The 22,565-nt window shown below is 42.1% G+C and overlaps 1 protein-coding gene across 3 annotated transcripts in view; it reads right to left on the reverse strand.

Moving 5' to 3' along the window:
- LOC110496552 (geminin) overlaps window positions 1–22,565 on the reverse strand; it is a 26,045-nt gene continuing 3,480 nt past the window's right edge. Inside the window, exons 1-7 of one of the 3 annotated variants that reach the window (XM_021572521.3) lie at window positions 12,016–12,141; window positions 11,428–11,489; window positions 9,735–9,836; window positions 1,290–1,446; window positions 996–1,078; window positions 610–720; window positions 1–500 (exon numbers count right to left, since the gene is read on the reverse strand). In XM_021572521.3, coding sequence (XP_021428196.2) covers window positions 315–500; window positions 610–720; window positions 996–1,078; window positions 1,290–1,446; window positions 9,735–9,836; window positions 11,428–11,478 — 690 coding nt within the window. In that variant the 5' untranslated portion in view covers window positions 11,479–11,489; window positions 12,016–12,141 and the 3' untranslated portion in view covers window positions 1–314. Of the gene's footprint in view, window positions 501–609; window positions 721–995; window positions 1,079–1,289; window positions 1,447–9,734; window positions 9,837–11,427; window positions 11,490–12,015; window positions 12,142–14,665; window positions 17,519–22,565 lie in introns of those variants that run through there. The other 2 variants (XM_090209071.1, XM_036953300.2) reach the window with 2 other exon arrangements.

A 22,565-nucleotide genomic window follows, 5' to 3' on the forward strand; every position in this document is an offset into this window, starting at 1 on the left:
TTAGTTAAAAAAAAAAGTTTATTTCACAGAAGCATATGTACAGAGCGCATTAAAACAGCACTATAATGAACATTTCTCAAACATAGGTTAACACAAATAGATTTAAACAGCAAAGATAAAAGGGAAACTTCCATTTTCATAAATCAGGTGGTAAACTGTTGTGGTTTATCAAAGTAAAAATCTTATGCAAATAAGGCACAAGTATCTCTTTAGATGTAAGCAGAGAAAATATATAACTACAGAATGGCAAGTCCATAACATAGTCCAGACATCTCCCAAAGTTGAGTTTCACCAGTATACTGGAGTTCTGTCACTCAATCATCCTCTGAGGGTTCATCTTCCTGTTGTTCTGTGACATCATCCAAGACATCAGCCCTGGGTGTGAAATCACTGCTGGTACATTGGTCATCAGATTCATCTAGCGCTTTCAACTCATCTTCGGTACCAAGGGTGATCTCTCTCAAGTCATCCAGACTTTCCGGACTCTTTCCAGTCAACCTCTGAGGAGACAGAATGAGCTTTGAACATCACAAATTACCTTAAGTTGAAAAGCATCCAGCAAAGACAGACAAATACCCCTTTATGTTGCATCAATTTCCCACTAGTTACCTCTATCATGTCAGCCATGTGATGTATGTGCTGGGCCAGCTCCTGAAGCTCATCATTCTCAGTCTTCAGCTGGGCTATCTGCTCATCCTTGGCATCAATGTCTTTGTGCAACTAATCAAACAAGGTGAAAGTCAGTTTGAGAAATTGACAGTTTCAGGCTTCACCATCAGCTAAAAAAGGTAATTTCAGTGCCAACTATCAGCTTAAGTCAACGGCACTATATCCAAACAACCTGGGGTCAAAATGCCACAAGAATGTGAAAAACAGACACCTCTGAAACAGACTAACACCCACTGTGCCAGAGATTGATTTTGACAAATTGCACCGTGGGAAAGGGACAAGTTGATGGCTACACATTAGTCAGTTTACATCTGTGATTAACTCACTTTCTCATTCTCCTGGAGAACGCTGTAAAGCGCTTTTCGTCTCTCCTCAGCTACCTCCTTCCAGTAAGAGGAGGGAGGGGTTTCTGAAACAGAGGGGGTAGGCCATTTCAATTGAACAACCATTAGAGATTAATGAGAATATAGATTTCATTCTATGGGATTAAAAGTACGACATTGTACATTTAGACAAAATAAACCCAGTCCATTTGTGAAACATGGATGTGATAAATGGGATTAGGATCATGGCCAGCCATAAAACAGTTCATGCTTACAATTCTTTGAATACAAACATACCTTTGACCATTAGTTCATAGGCCTCCTTGGTAACACCATCAGGTAGATCGTCATTTTCTGTGTTTATAGATTTGACGGCAACTTCAGCCTTCATCCTCTTTGAGCCCTTCCCTTGTTCCGGGTTCCACTGTTTTCTTTTGGGAACCACCTTTCCTGTCTAACAAAAACTAAGAATTACTTGATCAGCACATCAGTTGTTGGTAGACCATTTACCAATTAAAATGACAGCTGTGCCGCAGGTTGCAAAACAGCTGGGAAGAAACGTGCAATGTCGATTCCGTGGCACATGATTAATGAACTGACACAACGCCTACTCCAAAATTAAGTCTTTCAATTTAAATTCTACAAAATTCTAGCAACCAATAGAAAGTAATGTATATGGGGACACAGTCATCCCAGCACTGCAGATTTTGCTGGAGAGCTGTTTTTAGGGCTGAGCCCAATTAGGCGACTGTCCGATTGTTTGGTTTGTTGGTCGAAAGAGATTGAGCAGTAACACAGGTGCACATACCTCAGTCAACTAATTCATTGCAGAGGCCTGGACTAAAAGCCAATTTATGCTTGATTTGAAAATGTGGTCAGAGACTCCATATAGAGGGTGTGACAATTGCAGAGCAAAATATAAAGCTCTGTACCACATTGGCCAAAATGTAATAATGCGGAAGGCTCTGTATAGTGTCACATTGACATGACTGGTTAACAGTAGGTGGGGTGGTACATCCTATATAAACAAACTCATTTCCTTGACAACAGCTCTGCGAAGTAGTATGAATGTCCCAACTTCTGCTCCAGCAATATCACCGTAAATGCTGCATGGCCAATGAGGAAGTTGGATTGACCATGCGACCAGATGCACTTCACTCCAGAATTGCCACCCCAAGGAAAGCTGCCGTTACCGTCAATATTACTCACCAACAGGACATCAAACTGTAATATCCTATGCTTCACGGAATTGTGGCTGAATTACAACATGGATATTCAGCTAGCGGGATACACTTACCACCACAGACAGATGCTGGCACCAAGACCGCCCTAAGTCAGCTGTATGAGGAAATAAGCAAACAGGAAACCACTCACCCAGAGGTGGCGCTCCTAGTGGCCGGAGACTTTAATGCAGGGAAACTTAAATCAGTTTCACCAAATCTTTATCAACATGTTAAATGTGCAACCAGAGGGATTTTTTAATTTATCACCTGTACTCCACACAAAGACGCGTGCGTACAAAGCTCTCCCTCCATTTGGTAAATCCGACCACAACTCTATCCTCCTAATTCCTGCTTACAAGCAAAAATTAAAGCAGGAAGCACCAGTGACTCTGTCTATAAATTTTTTATTTTTTTTAAATGGTCAGATGAAGCAGATACTAAACTACAGGACTGCTTTGCTATCACAGACTGGAGTATGATCCGGGATTCTTCCGATGACATTGAGGAATACACCACATCAGTCACTGGCTTTATCAATAAGTGGATTGAGGACGTCGTACCCACAGTGACTGTACGTACATACCCCAAACCAGAAGCCATGGATTACAAGCAACATTCATACTGAGCTAAAGGGTAGAGCTGCCGCTTTCAAGGCGTGGGACTAACCTGGAAGCTTACAAGAAGTCCTGCTATGCCCTGCGACGAACCATCAAACAGGCAAAGAGTCAATACAGGGCTAAGATTGAATCATACTACACCAGCTCTGATGCTCGTCTTATGTGGCAGGGCTTGCAAACTATTACAGACTACAAAGGGAAGCACAGCTGTGAGCTGCCCAGTGACAAGAACCTACCAGACAAACTAAATCAGTTCTGTTCGCTTCGAGGCAAACAACACTGTGGCATGCATGAGAGCATCAGCTGTTCCGGACGACTGTGTGATCATGCTATCCGTAGCCGACGTGAGTAAGACCTTTAAACAGGTCAACATACACAAGGCTGCGGGGCCAGACGAATTACCAGGACGCGTGCTCCGGGCATGTGCTGACCAACTAGCAGGTGTCTTCACTGACATTTTCAACATGTCCCTGATTGAGTCGAATACCAACATGCTTCAAGCAGACCACCATAGTCCCTGTGCCCAAGAACACTAAGGTAAGCTGCCTAAATGACTCAGACCTGTAGCACTCACGTCCGTAGCCATGAAGTGCTTTGAAAGGCTGGTAATGGCTCACAACACCATTATCCCAGAAACCCTAGACCCACTCCAATTTGTATACCGCCCAAACAGATCCACAGATGATGCAATCTCTATTGCACGCCACACTGCCCTTTCCCACCTGGACAAAAGGAACACCTATGTGAGAATGCTGTTCATTGACCACAGCTCAGCGTTCAACACCATTGTACCCTCAAAGCTCATCACCAAGCTAAGGATCCTGGGACTAAACACCTCCCTCTGCAACTGGATCCCGGACTTCCTGACGGGCTGCCCCCAGGTGGCCAGGGTAGGTAGCAACACATCTGCCATGCTGAGCCTCAACACTGAACTCCACAGGGGTGTGTGCTCAGTCCCCTCCTGTACTCCCTGTTCACCCACGACTGCATGGCCAGGCACGACTCCAACACCATCATTAACTTCTTGGATATAGGGGGCGCTATTTTAATTTTTGGATGAAAAACGTTCTCGTTTTAAACAAGATATTTTGTCACGAAAAGATGCTCGACTGCATATAATTGACAGCTTTGGAAAGAAAACACTGACGTTTCCAAAACTGCAAAGATATTGTCTGTGAATGCCACAGAACTGATGTTACAGGCGAAACCCAGATAAAAATCCAATTAGGAAGTGCTGCATTTTTTGAAACCGCCTCATGCCAATGACTCCTTATATGGCTGTGAATGGGCCACGAATGTGCTTAGGCTTTCTGTCGCTTCCCCAAGGTGTCGACAGCATTGTGATGTATTTGTAGGCATATCATTGGAAGATTGACCATAAGAGACTACATTACCAGGTGTCCTCCGTTGCAATTATTGCGTAATCTCCAGCTGCAGTATTTTTCCGTTCGCTTCTGATGAGAAACCAACTGTCACCACTGATATATTATCAAATAGATATGTGAAAAACACCTTGAGGATTGATTCTAAACAACGTTTGCCATGTTTGTCAATATTATGGAGCTAATTTGGGAAAAAGTTTGGCGTAGTGACTGCATTTTCCGGTCTTTTTCTTAGCCAAAAGTGATGAACAAAACAGAGCTATTTCGCCAACACAAATAATATTTTTTTTGGGAAAAAAAAAAAAAATGAACATTTGCTATCTGAGAGTCTCATCATTAAAATCATCTGAAGTTCTTCAAAGGTAAATGATTTTATTTGAATGCTTCTCTTGTTTTTGTGAAAATGTTGCCTGCTGAATGCTAGGCTTAATGCTATGCTAGGCTATCAATACTCTAACACAAATGCTTGTCTAGCGTTGGCTGTAACGCATATTTTGAAAATCTGAGATGAGTGTTGTTGAAAGGCTAAGCTTGTGTTTCAATATATTTATTTCATTTGCGATTTTCATGAATAGGAAACGTTGCGTTATGGTAATGCACTTGAGGCTACGATTACGCTCCCGGATTGCTCGTCGCTAGAGGTTAAGTTTGCTGACGACACAGTGGTAGGCCTGATCACCATCAACGACGAGAACCTATAGGGAGGAGGTCAGAGACCTGGCCGGGTGGTGCCAGAATAACAACCTATCCCGCAACGTAACCAAGACTAAGGAGATGATTGTGGACTACAGGAAAAGGAGCACGTCCCCATTCCCATCGACAGGGCTGTAGTGGAGCAGGTTGAGAGCGTCAAATTCCTTGGTGTCCACATCAACAAACTAGAATGGTCCAAACACACAAAGACAGTCGTGAAGAGGGCACAACAAAGCCTATTCCCCCTCAGGAAACTAAAAGGATTTGGCATGGGTCCTGTGATCCTCAAAAGGTTCTACAGCTGCAACAGCGAGAGCATCCTGACGGGTTGCATCACTGCCTGGTACGGCAATTGCTCGGGCTCCAACCGCAAGGCACTTCAGAGGGTAGTGCGTACGGCCCAGTACATCACTGGGGCTAAGCTGCCTGCCATCCAGGACCTCTACACCAGGCGGTGTCAGAGGAAGGCCCGAAAAATTGTCAAAGACCCCAGCCACAGACTGTTCTCTCTTCTACCGCATGGCAAGTGGTACCGGAGTGCCAAGTCTAGGACAGAAAGGCTTCTCAACAGTTAATACCCCCAAGCCATAAGACTCCTGAACAGGTAACCAAATGGTTACCCGGACTATTTACATTGCATACTCCCACCCCCTCGTTTACGCTGCTGCTACTCTGTTTATCTTATACAGTGCCTTGCGAAAGTATTCGGCCCCCTTGAACTTTGCGACCTTTTGCCACATTTCAGGCTTCAAACAAAGATATAAAACTGTATTTTTTTTGTGAAGAATCAACAAGTGGGACACAATCATGAAGTGGAACGACATTTATTGGATATTTCAAACTTTAACAAATCAAAAACTGAAAAATTGGGCGTGCAAAATTATTCAGCCCCCTTAAGTTAATACTTTGTAGCGCCACCTTTTGCTGCGATTACAGCTGTAAGTCACTTGGGGTATGTCTCTATCAGTTTTGCACATCGAGAGACTGAAATGTTTTCCCATTCCTCCTTGCAAAACAGCTCGAGCTCAGTGAGGTTGGATGGAGAGCATTTGTGAACAGCAGTTTTCAGTTCTTTCCACAGATTCTCGATTGGATTCAGGTCTGGACTTTGACTTGGCCATTCTAACACCTGGATATGTTTATTTTTGAACCATTCCATTGTAGATTTTGCTTTATGTTTTGGATCATTGTCTTGTTGGAAGACAAATCTCCATCCCAGTCTCAGGTCTTTTGCAGACTCCATCAGGTTTTCCAGAATGGTCCTGTATTTGGCTCCATCCATCTTCCCATCAATTTTAACCATCTTCCCTGTCCCTGCTGAAGAAAAGCAGGCCCAAACCATGATGTCGCCACCACCACCATGTTTGACAGTGGGGATGGTGTGATGAGCTGTGTTGCTTTTACGCCAAACATAACGTTTTGCATTGTTGCCAAAAAGTTCAATTTTGGTTTCATCTGACCAGAGCACCATCTTCCACATGTTTGGTGTGTCTCCCAGGTGGCTTGTGGTAAACTTTAAACAACACTTTTTATGGATATCTTTAAGAAATGGCTTTCTCGCCACTCTTCCATAAAGGCCAGATTTGTGCAATATACGACTGATTGTTGTCCTATGGACAGAGTCTCCCACCTCAGCTGTAGATCTCTGCAGTTCATCCAGAGTGATCATGGGCCTCTTGGCTGCATCTCTGATCAGTCTTCTCCTTGTATGAGCTGAAAGTTTAGAGGGACGGCCAGGTCTTGGTAGATTTGCAGTGGTCTGATACTCCTTCCATTTCAATATTATCGCTTGCACAGTGCTCCTTGGGATGTTTAAAGCTTGGGAAATCTTTTTGTATCCAAATCCGGCTTTAAACTTCTTCACAACAGTATCTCGGACCTGCCTGGTGTGTTCCTTGTTCTTCATGATGCTCTCTGCGCTTTTAACGGACCTCTGAGACTATCACAGTGCAGGTGCATTTATACGGAGACTTGATTACACACAGGTGGATTGTATTTATCATCATTAGTCATTTAGGTTAACATTGGATCATTCAGAGATCCTCACTGAACTTCTGGAGAGAGTTTGCTGCACTGAAAGTAAAGGGGCTGAATAATTTTGCACGCCCAATTTTTCAGTTTTTGATTTGTTAAAAAAGTTTGAAATATCCAATAAATGTCGTTCCACTTCATGATTGTGTCCCACTTGTTGATTCTTCACAAAAAAAATACAGTTTTATATCTTTATGTTTGAAGCCTGAAATGTGGCAAAAGGTCGCAAAGTTCAAGGGGGCCGAATACTTTCGCAAGGCACTGTATGCATAGTCACTTATACATTCATGTACATACTACCTAATTGGCCTGACCAACCAGTGCTCCCGCACATTGGCTAACCGGGCTATCTGCATTGTGTCCCACCACCCGCCAACCCCTCTTTTTACGCTTCTGCTACTCTCTGTTCATCATATATGCATAGACACTTTAACGATACCTACATGTACATACTACCCCAACAAGCCTGACTAACAGGTGTCTGTATATAGCTTTGCCACTCTTTTTTCAAATGTCTTTTTACAGTCGTTTTATTTCCTTACCTACACACATACTTTTTTCCCACACCATTGGTTAGAGCCTGTAAGTAAGCATTTCACTGTAAGGTCTACTACACCTGTTGTATTTGGCGCACGTGACAAATAAACTTTGATTTGAACAAATATGACCTGCAGTACATTTACCATGAATTCATATCATTTTTAATCTACAATGTTAGGTTATGGTCATTTATTTTAATGCATTCAATATTATTTACAGTCTACCTGTTCTCAATGTCAGAGTGGCTACAATGTTTGCAGTCCAAATCCTACACTACCCTTGTGAGAAACAAATTTGGGTTACTTTAATTCCACTTACCGTAATTTCCGGACTATCAACCGCTACTTTATTCCCACACTTTGAACCTCGCGGTTTATACAATGACGCGGCTAATTCATGGATTTTTCCCGCTTTCACAAGATTCATGCCGCCAAAAACTGAGCACCGTCACATAATGTGACGTAAATCGAGCGCGCTCAAACTTCCCATCATTCTGATTACGGTAGTAATTTTGTTACCCTCATCATGGCAAAGACACGGAGAAATGCCAATGATGCAGCTTTCAAGTTGAAGGCGATCGATCTGGCTGTTGGAAAAGGACAGAGCTGCTGCATGGGGGCTTGGCCTTAATGAGTCGCTGATAAGACGTTGGAAACAGCAGCGTGAGGAACTGACTCAGTGCAAAAAGACAACAAAAGCTTTCAGAGGGAAGAAAAGCAGATGGCCCAAAGTATTTGCAGCCACTCGACATCAGTGTAAATTGTGCATTTAAGGTGGCGCTCCTTGTCATCCAAGCCTCCCACTGAACAAGTGGGGAGAAATCCTTCACTAAAACGGGCCGCAGGCAAAGAGCATCTTATGGTCAAGTCTGCCAGTGGGTCCTGACAGCGTGGAGCATTGTCAAAAAATCCACTATCAACGGGTTTCGAAAGGCTGGACTGCTGCGTGTTGAAGGGGCAGCATGAGCTCAGCGGGGTATTTGCCTCCGGATGAAAGTGACGAGAGCGACAATGAAAACGATCCAACATCGGATGAAGCAATTCTGAGGCTATTCAACTCTGACCCCCGAAGGAGATGACTTCAGTGGTTTCAGTGCACAGGAGGAAGATAGTGACCAATTACTTTCTTGGTAGGCTACTGTTTAAATTTTTGTTACAAGCCGTGTTTCGTTAAAGCCTATTTATTTTTGTTACAACGCCGTGTTTCGTTTAAAGGCTGTGTAAAGTTCATTTGTTTCAATGTACCGGTAGGCACCTGCGGCTTATAGACATGTGGCTTATTTATGTACGAAATACATATTTTTTTATAATTCAGTGGGTGCGGTTTATATTCAGGTGTGCTTAATAGTCCAGCAATTACGGTACAAGTCGTGTGAATTTAGTCATCGTCTTTTGTTTGGAGGACCCCTGTCAATGTTAATAAGGATGCACACGCATAGAAGTAGGCCTACACACTGCCTGCATTCAAATGTAAGCATACATTTGGGGGATCTGATTGGCTTAACGCACCACCATTAATGACCTTTGGAGCTTCTCAAACTAATGCTTTCACCTCAAAAAGCAAAATTTAAAAAATCTGATTTACATCCATTGAGAATCACAATAGTTCCTCAATGAACTTTCCAGCGTGCTGCCTTTCCATAACCCCAAAGGGTCATAAAATAGGCTTCTAATCAGTGCTGGACTTGGACTGAAATACTCAGCTCCTGTGAGCTCCTACCCAAGTCAATTGCTGCTTCTTATCCCTTGTGCAAATAGCCTACAGCTGTGTCCCGAGCTCAATGGCACTGGAACCGGAGGGCCTAGACTATTTTACACAATGTTGCAAGTTCACTAGCACATTGCAGGCAAGTCCACAAATTAAGATGACCTTTCAAGTTCGTTGCTGACAGGCCATGTGTAGCCAATGTGATTTATAGGATATTTTCTACCTGCAATGTGGGCTATTTTTACATAGTTGGCAATGGCAATAGAAGTTAACTTTAGGTTTGTATCATTTAGATAGAATTGCAATTACCCACATGACAATGATTGAGATATGAAGACACTGAAACTGTTATAAAGCATAGTTGTCTCGATAGAGCGGTAGAAGTGGTAAGAAGTTGGCGGGGTGGTAGGGCTAGAGGGAAATGTATAAATCAAACGGGATTGGAAATTACGCAAAACAAAAACATTGGTAGAAGATGCAACATTAACACTGCCTGCCTGCCCCCCCCCAAAAAAAATACAGATTTGTGCTACAGTCCCCAGGACATACCAGCATTCCTCTGCCAAGGTTCTTATTGACTGCAGCTTGCTGGAGGACTTGCAGAGTTTTCCTTGTAGGTCCCATGTCTTGAATGGACCCACCAAAAAAGCTCTGAAATAAAACATGAAGACAAACACATTTAAAGTTTAATCCAGTAGTTGGATAATTGTTACACAAAAAGCCTGTGCTCATGTGATTCTATACAAAACCAGTCAGAAGTGTAACACCCCTCTCCATGAAAAACCATTCAGGTACAACATTGGTGGGAAACAAACAACCCTCTCCCTGACCTCAAGTGAGCACACTCAGCATTTACCTGGATATAGTGCCATTCAACAAACCCTACTCTGGTTTCTGGCACCCTCCAAGCACAGATATTAAAAATGCTATTTAAAATATATAAATAAAGTGTGCAGCGCATCAACTCTTTATTTAACAGATTACAATTTGAATCGGACAGCAGCCAATCAAATTGTGCCAGCTGAGAAAAAGTTGCGTGTGGCAGTGCAGAGGAATATCGGCGGGTGAATTCAGATGGAGCCCTTGGAAAGATGATACCCCAAATTATTATTTTCGGGTATAAAGACTACGCTGTATCAACAAACAAAAACTGATTGCAAATTGCAAAACATGCGGGAAGAAAATTAGACGGAGGCGCAACAACTTCCAGCTTTGTTCGACATTTGAAGCTGCACAAAGAACGGTAAGTCGTGGCTAATATAGACGACAGCTATATCATTTAAATCTTTGCTAGTGTAGCATGTAGGCGAACGCAACATTAAATCAATGAGTATCCACAGTCAGTCAATGTGGAAACTTAACTCAATCTTGGGTGCAATGTTCACAACTGGCTAGGCAGTTGGCAGCCTAAATCCTGCCTGATGTTACTGCGGTTCCTAAAACCATTGACATACCTTAGCCTACGGTAACCACACAGAGGGTGTGTGTGTGTGTGTGTGTGTGTGTGTTAAGGTTGGGCGATTGTGTACAAGCCTACATCGCCGATTGAGCCCCATAGATCCTCGATCGCTATTGGGGGTGTGTTTCTCATGGCTACCCATGCATTTCCATGGAATTATAAAGTTTATTTGGAAAATAATAAATATTTTTAAAAGCATTCATGATTAGCGTAAATGTAATATACTAACTAATACGCTTGTTAAAAATATTAAATGGTATTTCATTTTGTGAAGAGCACATGACTAGTTCAGGACTTTCCTGTCTTGACTTGAGACTTAAAAACAATGACTTGGTCCCACCTCTGCTGGTAACTGACCAGATTGCACAGGCAGGTGTGGGAAAAGGGCAGGCTTACCCCGAGCCTAGCACAACTGCATGCATGAGCCAATTGCCTTCCAATTCCCACAGGCTGCAATTTGCCCCAGGTCATCATCTTACCCGCAGACATTAACCAATTAATTACTGTGGGAACAAGTCTTCAAAAACGAATTATGGGAAACTACAAGTTAATGAGTATGCAAACATTAATCCTAACAATAGTAACAGGCACGAGGTAGAGTTCCAATTCTGGATGTGCATGAAGGATCTGTGGGTTAAAACCACTTCAGTTAACTTGCTGAATTGTAATGGTTCGCCTCGTTGCACATAACTTGGTAAATTAACTTGACACTACAGTAGTCTGCTACAAAACACATTGATATCTTAGCACTAGACTGGGGATTGGCATATATGATTTCCTTACCTTTATGTTCGCAGAGGCTTTATTCCCAGGTTTAATTTTCCTAATGGACATTTTGACAAGACCTGGTGAGAAAGGTACACTGTAAATCCTAAAAGGTAATTTACAACTCGAAAAAAAAAGTGACTTAAGAATGATACATTAAATCGTTAAAAATGTAGCCAAGAACGTGATTCTGGAATAGCGTTCTCTAGTTGTCACAGTCTAACAGACTTCCCATCTCGCCCGGAGGAAAAAACCCGCCAAAAATGGCTGGCAATTTACAGCCACAGACAAAAGCAGAAAGTTACCAGGATCTTTGGTATGCGGCCAGGTTAAGTAATAACTGTCTGTATAGTTAACATTCTCAATGTCTTGCTCCAAAGATACTAACGCGGACCAAATGAGCTAGTTAGTAAAATAGAAGGATCAATATCATAAACCAAACCGGCTAAAACAAGTAACTAGCTGGCATGAGCTAACACAGTACTGGCTAACATTAATTTTGTCACAAAAAAGGCGCTATCATTCGTGTAATACACTTATTGACTTGAGCGTATTTGACCGGAGAGAAATTCAACATTTATATTTCCATATAATAACGTAACTCACAGTTTTGGCAGCTTCCCGGGAGTGGAATCAGATTGGTTTACTTCTTTATTTATCGGAAGTCACTTTCCTTTCTCGCCAACTCGCGCCAGGAGCTTAAATGTCCTCTTAATCACGTGACGTGATGCTACTTCTGGATTTTTGTCACTCATTTCAAAATAAGAGTTGTCATCCGTTCTCGTTCTGTCCAGTAAACTAAATTAATTATGAAGGTAAAAATGCTAGAAAGTATGCACAGTTAAACAATCAATATATCTTAGTTAATTATCAAACATGCGTTTCTAAAAGTGAAAATAATTAAGTGATATTTGTTTACATTTTATTTTGTACGTTTTAAAGGTAGACAGCGATATGACATAGATCAGGGCCTCCAGAAGAGGAAAATTGAGTCCATAGAGAAAGCAAGTAAAATATGAGTGTCAGGGATGGGGTGGTAGTATTATCATAAGGAGACGTGTACTTGGAAAACAGAGGAGGAATGGAGATGGAGGGAAAAAGAGAGGTAGAAGAGGTCTAAGAGAGTGAGCTTGAGTTGGATAAAATGGTGGAAAAAAAGGGAGATAGTTTATCAAAGAAGAATGGTAGAAAGTGTAAGCAAAGGGAGCTGAAGACAGGAGGATAAATGGAAGTGAATGAAGTTATCGGAGACTGAGGTATGCACAGAGGATCAGGATGAAGAAGAGTCTGACAGTAGGATTGATGTTCCTGGACTCTTTCCCTTTGGCTGATTCATTTGTGGTTTCATGGTGGGTGAAAAAAAAAAGCGTTGGGTCATGTGGAATCAGTGAGGGTAACTAGAAGTGGTCTAGTGATAATTGTTTGTTTCTGTTTGGCAGAGGAAGAATGCGCTCAAAGTAAATCGAATGGGGGCAAGAAAAGTGAATTGTTTTGTTCTCAAGAAAACGACACCAATGAAAGGAGTGATAACTGGGGTAGCAGTAGATATAAACGTTGACCAGCTGGGGGCAAAGATTCCCGGTGTATGTGATGCTCATCCTTTGATGCGACGCAGACAGGGTGGCGAGAGCGGGGAAACAGAAGATTCATTGTCTGTTCTCTTGAGTTTTGAAGTTGAGTCTTTGCCTGACAAAGTGAAGTTAGGATACAAGTTATCCTGTATGAGTATTAAGATGTTACTTGTGTCAAGCTTATGGGCATGTGGCATTAGTGTTAAGGAGGGAGGGTCCATTGTGTGAGAAGTGTGCAGAAGGGCATGTGGCATTAGTGTTAAGGAGGGAGGGTCCATTGTGTGAGAAGTGTGCAGAAGGGCATGTGGCATTAGTGTTAAGGAGGGAGGGTCCATTGTGTGAGAAGTGTGCAGAAGGGCATGTGGCATTAGTGTTAAGGAGGGAGGGTCCATTGTGTGAGAAGTGTGCAGAAGGGCATGAGACAAAGTAATGTGTAGTATTGGGGAAAAGTAGTGGAATGTGTTAATTGTAGGGGTGCCCATGGAGCTGGGGATCAGAAATGTCTGGTGCGAGAGAGGCAGGTTGAGGTTTCCAGGGTTAGAGTAGAGCAGAAGATGTCATATGCTGAGGCAGTGAAGAAAGTAGAGGAAGATGGGTTAAGGGGAAGGAGTGGTGAGAGTAGTAGAGATATACCAGTACAGAGGAATAGGCCAAAAAGTGAAATACATTTCAGTAAGATTGGATTTTTAGCATTTAAAGCAATGGTTATCAATTGTACTGCAGGGATGGACCGTAAGTCTCAGAAGATTGAGGTTGTGGTGGCAGCCGCAGAGGTATTTGAGTGTGTGAGACTTGACAGCAGAAGAGTTACAGGATGTGTTAAGTGGTGATGTCCCATCCTTTCAGGGTGATGGCATGATGTAGGAGTAAATACATTTAATTAGGAGTAGGGGGGTGTTCATTTTAGATCATTTTGAAATTAGTGAGTATAGTGTTAGATGGTAGGGTATTTATTTAGTACATTTTTCTTTTCAAGTAAAGTATAAGGGAGTTGTACTCCAGGCTAGTAGGTGGCGGTAATGCAACAAATTGGATGCTAACCGCTGTTAAACCTCAGAAGAAGACACCATAGATCTGAGATGGGCAACTCCAATCATTGGGTGCTGGAGGGGTGTCACACTTTTCCCCCATCCCTAGCAAACACAGCGGATTAAACAAATTGCATTGTAACCTGAAAATCATGATTAGTTGATTATTGGAGTCAGATGTGTTAGCTGGGACAAAAGTGTGACACTAATCAGGCTCCCGAGGACTGGAGTTGCCCATTCCTGATGTAGATGCTGAAAGTAAACAGCAGCATAGTAGGTCAATTTCCACAACAATAGCATTGAAGCGCAACTTCTCCGCTGTTTTGGTCCTGCACACATACTGAGTGAAAGTGAAGTTGTGCATCTCACTCACCCCAAAATCTGCAGTGCTGCTCATGGCAACATTTCACAGAGTCTACCTTCAAAATGTTTTTGTGCCTGTGCATACTCCTATCTAATGGACTGTAAATAAAACAACAACCGTACATCGTATCCCAATAGAAGGTTCATTGTACTCTGTAGCATCCATATAATATGCAAAACATTTACATCCCCCTGAACCCATTTTTATTTATATAAAGAATGTACAGGGACAGTTTTGTAAGTTAAAAATGTGTTATTCTTCACAAAAATGAAAATAGTGTGCTCTCATGGGAATATATATAGAAGGCCTTTATTTAATAGTAAAAAGCAGATTAGTATTCACAACTCTGACTGAAGGCATAGCCTGACAGAGAGCATCTACTACATTGTTTTATAGATTATATTGTACAGTATGTTCCAATGCACCACCAACCAAAAGACAGTATCTATTTTAAACTTAAAGGAGAAGTTTCCTTTTTTTTAGAACCAAATCACTCTTTTTGATGTAAATGGCATGTTATAGAAGGGTCCAGGAAACCTTTTTTGTGATTTCACATGTTTTTGAGAAACTTACACTAAACAGCAAATCACTTCCCCATTGTGTAGTATGAGGGCCCTGAAAAACATGAACAAATATGTCATTTTATTAGGTCTTTAGATATTGTGTCATTCAGAACTTTATCCGCAACATTTTGTTGCGACTCCAGCAATACCTCTGTCCATTCTACATGTAACTGCCAAAATAAAGGAACGTATTGAGTAAACAAGAGATGCAAAGTATAAAGGGAGGAGGTGAGGGCCCTGGGAAAGGGGTGCAGGGAAAGGGGTGCCTGAAGAATTTTGTCTTGGCACCTAAAACTATCAAACTTTTATAGATGCATAATTGAGAGCATCCCGTTGGGCTGTATCAACGCCTGGTAGGGCAACTGCACCACCCACAACCGCAGGGCTCTCCAGAGGGTGGTGTGCTCTGCCCAACGCATCACAAGGGGCAAACTACCTGCCCTCCAGGACACCTACAGCACCCAGGAAGGCCAAAAAGATATTCAAAGACATCAACCACCTGAGCCACGGCCTGTTCACCCCGCTATCATCCAGAAGACGAGGTCAGTACAGGTGCATCAAAGCTGGGACCTGATATTAGCTGTTTTTCAGTCCATCACTAGCCGGCTTCCACCTGGTTACGCAAGCCTTCATCTTAGAGGCTGCTGCTCTATATAGACTTGGAATCACTGGCCCCTTCAATAATGAAACACTTGTCACTTTAATAACGTTTACATACTGCTTTACTCTCTCATATGTATACTGTATTCTATTATATTGTATTTTAGTCAATGCCACGCCTACATTGCTCGATCTAATATTTATACATTCCATGATTTAACTTTTAGATGTGTGTATTGTTGTGAATCATTTTTTAGATACTACTGCACTGTTGGAGGTAAGAGCACAATCATTTCGCTACACCCGCAATAACATCTGCTAAATGTGTATGTGACCAATAAAATTTGATATTGAAAGCATGGGGTGCTTCCACACAGGAAGTTCCAGACACTTGTAGAATCTCTGCCAAAGAGTATAGAAGCTGTTCTGGCGGCTCGTGGTGGCCCAATGCCATATTAAGATGCTTTATGTTGGTGTTTCCTTTATTTTGGCAGTTATGTAGCAGCAGGCTACACAGAAAATGGAACAGCTGGATAAGGGAAATGACTTGTGCAAAATCACAAAAAAGGTGTCTGCACTCTTCAAGAACATGCTATTTACATCAAAAATCGAGATTTGGTTGTAAAAAACGTAACTTGTCCTTTAAATCATCTTCTGAGAATCAGGCACTTTCATGAAATTTGTGCCGGTTCCTCAGGTGACTTTTAAGTAACGGATTATTTCTAAAGCATCTGCCACAGAATTTGCACCGATACGGTTTCTCTCCGGAGTGAGTGGTCAGGTGTTGTGTCAGGTTGCCTGGGGTGGCAAAGCAATGTCCACAAACAGTGCACTTGAAAGGTCTCTCTCCTGTGTGAACCGCTGTGTGTCTGGTCAGTTCTTCCTTGCGCTTGAAGCTTTTGGGACACTGCTTGCAACCATGTGGTTTCTCACCTCTGTGAGTCCACATATGCGTTTCCAGTTGTGTCTTCTGGTCAAAGTCTTGCCCACAGTCCTTACACCGATATGATTTCTCCCCTGTGTGGAACTTCATATGTGCTTTCAAGTATCCATTACAAGTGAAACTTTCTCCACATTCTTTGCACTGAAATGGTTTCTCCCCAGTGTGCAGTCTCATATGCAATTTCATATATCCCTTAGTTTTGAAGCATTTCCCACATTCTTTGCATTGATACTGTTTCTCTCCTGTGTGAGACACCATGTGTGTTCTCAGATTAGCATCACTAGGGAAGCATTTGCCACAAACATTACAAGTACGCGTTGCTTTTATGTGGGTTTGCAGGTGATCTGTCAGACTTGCCATGGACTCAAAGACTTCTTCACACACACCACACATTTTCGTATGCTTTGTGTGCACATTTTTCACATGGTTAACTAAAGGACCAATGTACACAAATGTACTTCCACACAACTTGCAACAATAAGGAGAAGCATTTGTGGTCGCCCTGCCCCCAGCAACGGTATGGAAGCTTAGTTCTTTCTTTGCCCATTTTCTGGATGATTCCAGTGGCTTTGACCCTGACGGTTGTCCCCCACTCTCCACCTCGTTGTCACTTCCGCTGTTTTCACTCTGAGCTGCAGAACAGCCTAGATATCCTTCTGATAGGGACTGAGAGGCACTGGTTGCTTCTGATACTGTGTAGTCCTCTCCATCAGGCTCAGTTTTGATCTCTTTAGGAATGAGGATGCATAACACATCATCCTCTTTGCTCTCGAAAGTGTGGCTTGAGAAATCCATTTGATAGGGCGGATAAGGTGGGTTACTGTCTCTCTCCTCACAGACAGTGAATATGGAGTCGTTGGTATCAGATTCTAGCCTTTCAAGCTCTTCCTCCTGATTTGTCCCGATTTCCTCTTGTTCATCTTTAATCTGTGTTGACTCTGGGTCCTTCTGCCCCAGATTGGGGCCCCACTTCTGCTCACCATGCTGCCGCGCAGGGGGAACCTCCTCTTCAGAGACTGGGAGCGTGAGCTGCTGGGGGTCTAGAAAAAAAGTGGGGAAAGGGATAAATATGTGATCAATACACATTAGTATTTTATTTATTTACTTTTTACCACTTTTATCTCCCCAATTTCGTGATATACAAATTGGTAGCTACAGTCTTGTCCCATCGCTGCAACTCCCGTACAGGTTTCAGGAGAGGCGAAGGTCAAGGAGCCATTCTTCCTCTGAAACACGACCCTGCCAAGCCGTACTGCTTCTTGACACACTGCATGTGCCCGGCCCGCCACACGAGTGGCTAGTGCAAGATGGGACAAAGACATCCCGGCCGGACGATGCAGGGCCAATTGTGGGCCGCCTCATGGGTCTCCTGGTTGTGGTCGGCTGCGACACAGCAGGGGATTGAACCCGGGTCTGTAGTGATGCCTTAGACAGCTGTGCCACTCAGGAGGCCCAATCAATACATATTTGAACAATTTATGTAAATAACATAGGCCTATCCAGTGTTGTAGTACTCAAGTCCAGGACACAATTTTCATGACTCAATTATCTCGCTTGCATTATTCAACATGCTAGCTACAACAGCAAATGTCAGATAGCTACTTTATTTGCTGCTAGCCTTACCAATGTGCAAGACAGTAAAAGCTATCCAGCTTTCCATGTTACAAAATGTATCATTGAGCACTAACAACCCAGTAAGCATGGACTGACGCCCACGTCTTCTAAATGTCTTTTTTGGGTCCCGGACTTGATTTCAATGTCCACGGACCAGCCCGTCTAAATCTGAACCAATCATAGACATCTATGTTTCACAAGTTGACAGCACAGTACAGCAGAGTACAATACATTACAGTAAATACAATGATGGTACAGTACAATACAGTAGAGCACAGTAAAGTATAGTACAATGTACTCTACTGATCTGATCCGGACCGACCAAATGTGTACTCGTTTAGAAAAAAACATTTTGGTCATTCAGCAGACGCTCTTATCGAAAGCAACTTACTGTCAGTGCATTAAACTAAGGCAGATAAACAACATATCACAGTCATAGCAAGAAAAAAATGTATGTAACCATTGCTAAGAATGTTATTGTAGTTGAAGTGGTCTGTGGGTTTATTCTGTAGGTTGGATTACTTTGAACATTATAGCGGCCATACTGCAGTCTTCAGTTTGGTCAGTTTCCCTATTTTAAGTGGATTAAAATAAAATGTTGAATGTGACATAATGCTTTCTTCATTGACATGTATACACCTCATTTTCTAATATTAATATGGGAACATCCAAACAAAGGAAGTGATGGATTCGACTTCCGCTTTACTTCCCTAAACTTGCCAGGGTAAATTATTTGAAAAAGAGTCAATTTACAGAGTATTAAAGCCAAGTAAACAACTATAAGTATAATTTTATTTCATTAAAGTTCGCTAACGTTAGCTAGACTTACTAGTAGGCGAGTTCTGTTGTAATAATAATGTTAGTTGTGTCAGAGTTAAGGCCCGGGCCATCCACCAAGCCAATAACTATAACAATAAACTAACTATAGGCTACATAACTATAAAACGGTGAGCAGTCACACTACACCGGTCAATCAACTGATCAAGGCACCCTACTGCACGTTTACTATTAATAAGGTGGTACCAAGACCATTCATGAGGTCTCTATCAAACAAATACTGGTTCAGACCATTCTGTGCTTTCAGGGTGTGTTCCTTGTCATAGTAACAACTGGAAATAATACTTACTGTATTATTTTCATTAGGACTACATTAACTTGTATTTAAATGTAGCAATTCAACAACAAATGCCGTTTAGCCTGTGCATCTTTTACAGCATGTCATTGTGGTTTGCAAGGGATTTCCATTTTGATAATGGTTGCCAATTCCTGTGGGTCTTCTTTTTCACTGTGCTTCACTGTCCTGTGCAACTATTCGTTATATTTTCAGCAATTAACAAGAGCAAGCCTGCTTCTTTCCCCGAATAGGCTATTAGGCCTAGTAGAAAAAAAGTATAGAAATAAATGTCCTGTCGCTTTTGTAGCCTATAGCTTTTCCTGGGATTTCACAAGAAGAGGCTTTTTGTGGAGAGGCATGTGTAGCCTATAGTCTGTTGCGCATGGCAACAGCTGGAAGAGAGAGGCTGGTGATGTGTAGTATGAAGCTAAATATTAGCTAGATATTAGGTCATTTATTAGCTAAATATTAGGGTTATAGGCCAAATATTTACCTGACTAAGTGCAAGAAAAATAAATGAACAGATTTTGAAATGGCAGATCTGTAGTCCGTTCCTCTAGGTTGTGCTCTGTGGTCCCCGGGCATGCAAAGCTCCACTATTGATTAGGCCTAGGTTTTTAGACAAGGAAATTATTATACCTGGGCTACATCCACAACAGTGCAGTGTCCATAGGATGTAAACTGCAATGATGTACCATAAAGTATGAAAATGTATCACTACCGTAAGTCGCCCTGGATAAGAGAATCTGTGAAATGACTCAGAAATGACTCAAACATAATAATGTAGGCTCATTTGAATAACTGCTCACTCGAACCTAGTGTTTTGTTTCATGCCGATATAACTGCATAGGCCAACAGCCTAGACCTGATTATGCAACCATTTGGATCAGTGTGGGTCTATTCCAGTGGAGGCTGCTGAGGGGAGGACGATCACCATATGTTTGATACCATTCCATTGACTCCATTCCAGCCATTATTCAGAAAGGTCCAGAAACAATTAGCAGGCCACTCATATGGTGTCGGCCGTTCTGATGGTGCCGGAGAGGGTGGCTGCTGTTTTACTGGCTCTTTAACAAACCATGCTATTTGTTTCTTTCTCGCGTTGTTCGTAACTTATTTTGTACATAATGTTGCTGCTACCGTCTCTTATGACCGAAAAGAGCTTCTGGACATCAGAACAGCGATTACTCACCTCAAAATGGACGAAGAGTTTTTCTTTAATGAGTCGGACGGGAAGGATTTACTCCAAACACCCAAACAGTTACACATCCCTGTCATTTGCTTGAGACGGAAACAGATTTTGCGGAAAGAGATGGCTAATCTGCTTTTGCCCTCCGTACTGCTAGCTAACGTTCAATCGCTGGAAAATAAACTGAAAGCACGTATATCCTACCAACAGGACATTAAAAACTGTAATATCTTATGTTTCACAGAGTCGTGGCTGAACGACAACATTAATAACATACAGCTGGCGTGTTATACACTATCGGCAGGATAGAACAGCAGCCTTTGGTAAGACACGGGGGGGGGGGGGGGGGGGGGGGGGGGGGGGGCTGGGGGCTATGCATATTAGCTGTCTACTTACTAGAGGTCGACCGATTATGATTTTTCAACACCGATACCGATTATTGGAGGACCAAAAAAGCCGATACCGATTAAATCATCCGATTTATTTATTTGTAATAATGACAATTACAACAATTCTGAATGAACACTTTTATTTTAACTTAATATAATACATAAATAAAATAAATAAATGTAGCCTCAAATAAATAATGAAACATGTTCAATTTGGTTTAAATAATGCAAAAACAAAGTGTTGGAGAAGAAAGTAAAAGTGCAATATGTGCCATGTAAAAAAGCTAACGTTTAAGTTCCTTGCTCAGAATATATGAAAGCTGGTGGTTCCTTTTAACATGGGTCTTCAATATTCCCAGGTAAGAAGTTTTAGGTTGTAGTTATTATAGGAATTATAAGACTATTTCTCTCTATACCATTTGCATTTCATATACATTTAACTATTGGTTGTTCTTATAGGCACTATAGTATTGCCAGTGTAACAGTATAGCTTCCGTCCCTCTCCTCGCCCCTACCTGGGTTCGAACCAGGAACACATTGACAACAGCCACCCTCGAAGCATCGTTACCCATCGCTCCACAAAAGCCGCGGCCCTTGCAGAGCAAGGGGAACAACTACTTCAAGGTCTCCGAGCGAGTGACGTCACCGATTGAAACGCTATTAGCGCACACCCCGCTAACTAGCTAGCCATTTCACATCAGTTACACTAGCCTAACCTTGGGAGTTGATAGGCTTGAAGTCATAAACAGCTCAATGCTTGAAGCACAATGAAGAGCTGCTGGTAAATGCACGAAAGTGCTGTTTGAATGAATGCTAAAGAGCCTGCTGCTGCCTACCACCGCTCAGTCAGACTTCTCTATCAAATATCAAATCACAGACTTAATTATAACATAATAACACACGCAAATATAAGCCTTGAGTCATTAATATGGTCAAATCCGGAAACTATCATTTCAAAAACAAAACCTTTATTCTTTCAGTGAAATACGGAACCATTCCGTATGTTATCTAATGGGTGGCATCCCTAAGTATAAATATTGCTGTTACATTGCACAACCTTCAATGTTATATCATAATTATGTACAATTCTGGAAAATTAATTACGGTCTTTGTTAGGAAGAAATGGTCTTCACACAGTTCACAACGAGCCAGGCGGCCCAAACTGCTGCATATACCCTGACTCTGCTTGCACGGAACGCAAGAGAAGTGACACAATTTCCCTAGTAAAAATAAATTAATGTTAGCAGGCAATATTAACTAAATATGCAGGTTTTAAAATATATACTTGTGTATTGATTTTAAAGAAAGGCATTGATATTTATTGTTAGGTACACATTGGTGCAACGACAGTGCTTTTTTCGCGAATGCGCTTGTTAAATCATCACCCGTTTGGCGAAGTAGGCTGTGATTCGATGAGAAATTAACAGGCACCGCATCGATTATATGCAACGTAGGACAAGCTAGATAAACTAGTAATATCATCAACCATGTGTAGTTAACTAGTGATTATGTTAAGACTGATAAGATAAGATAGTTGTAATGCTAGCTAGCAACTTACCTTGGCTTCTTGCTGCACTAGCATAACAGGTAGTCAGCCTGCCACGCAGTCTCCTCGTGGAGTGCAATGTAATCGGCCACAATCGGTGTCCAAAAATGCAGATTACAGATTGTTATGACAACTTGAAATCGTCCCTAATTTATCGGCCATTTCGATTAATCGGTCGACCTCTACTACATACCACAACAGACCGATGCTGGCACTAAAACCACACTGAATGAGC

This window comes from Oncorhynchus mykiss, chromosome 18 (assembly GCF_057628025.1).
Source record: "Oncorhynchus mykiss isolate SJ-2025 chromosome 18, ASM5762802v1, whole genome shotgun sequence".
NCBI lineage: Eukaryota > Metazoa > Chordata > Actinopteri > Salmoniformes > Salmonidae > Oncorhynchus > Oncorhynchus mykiss.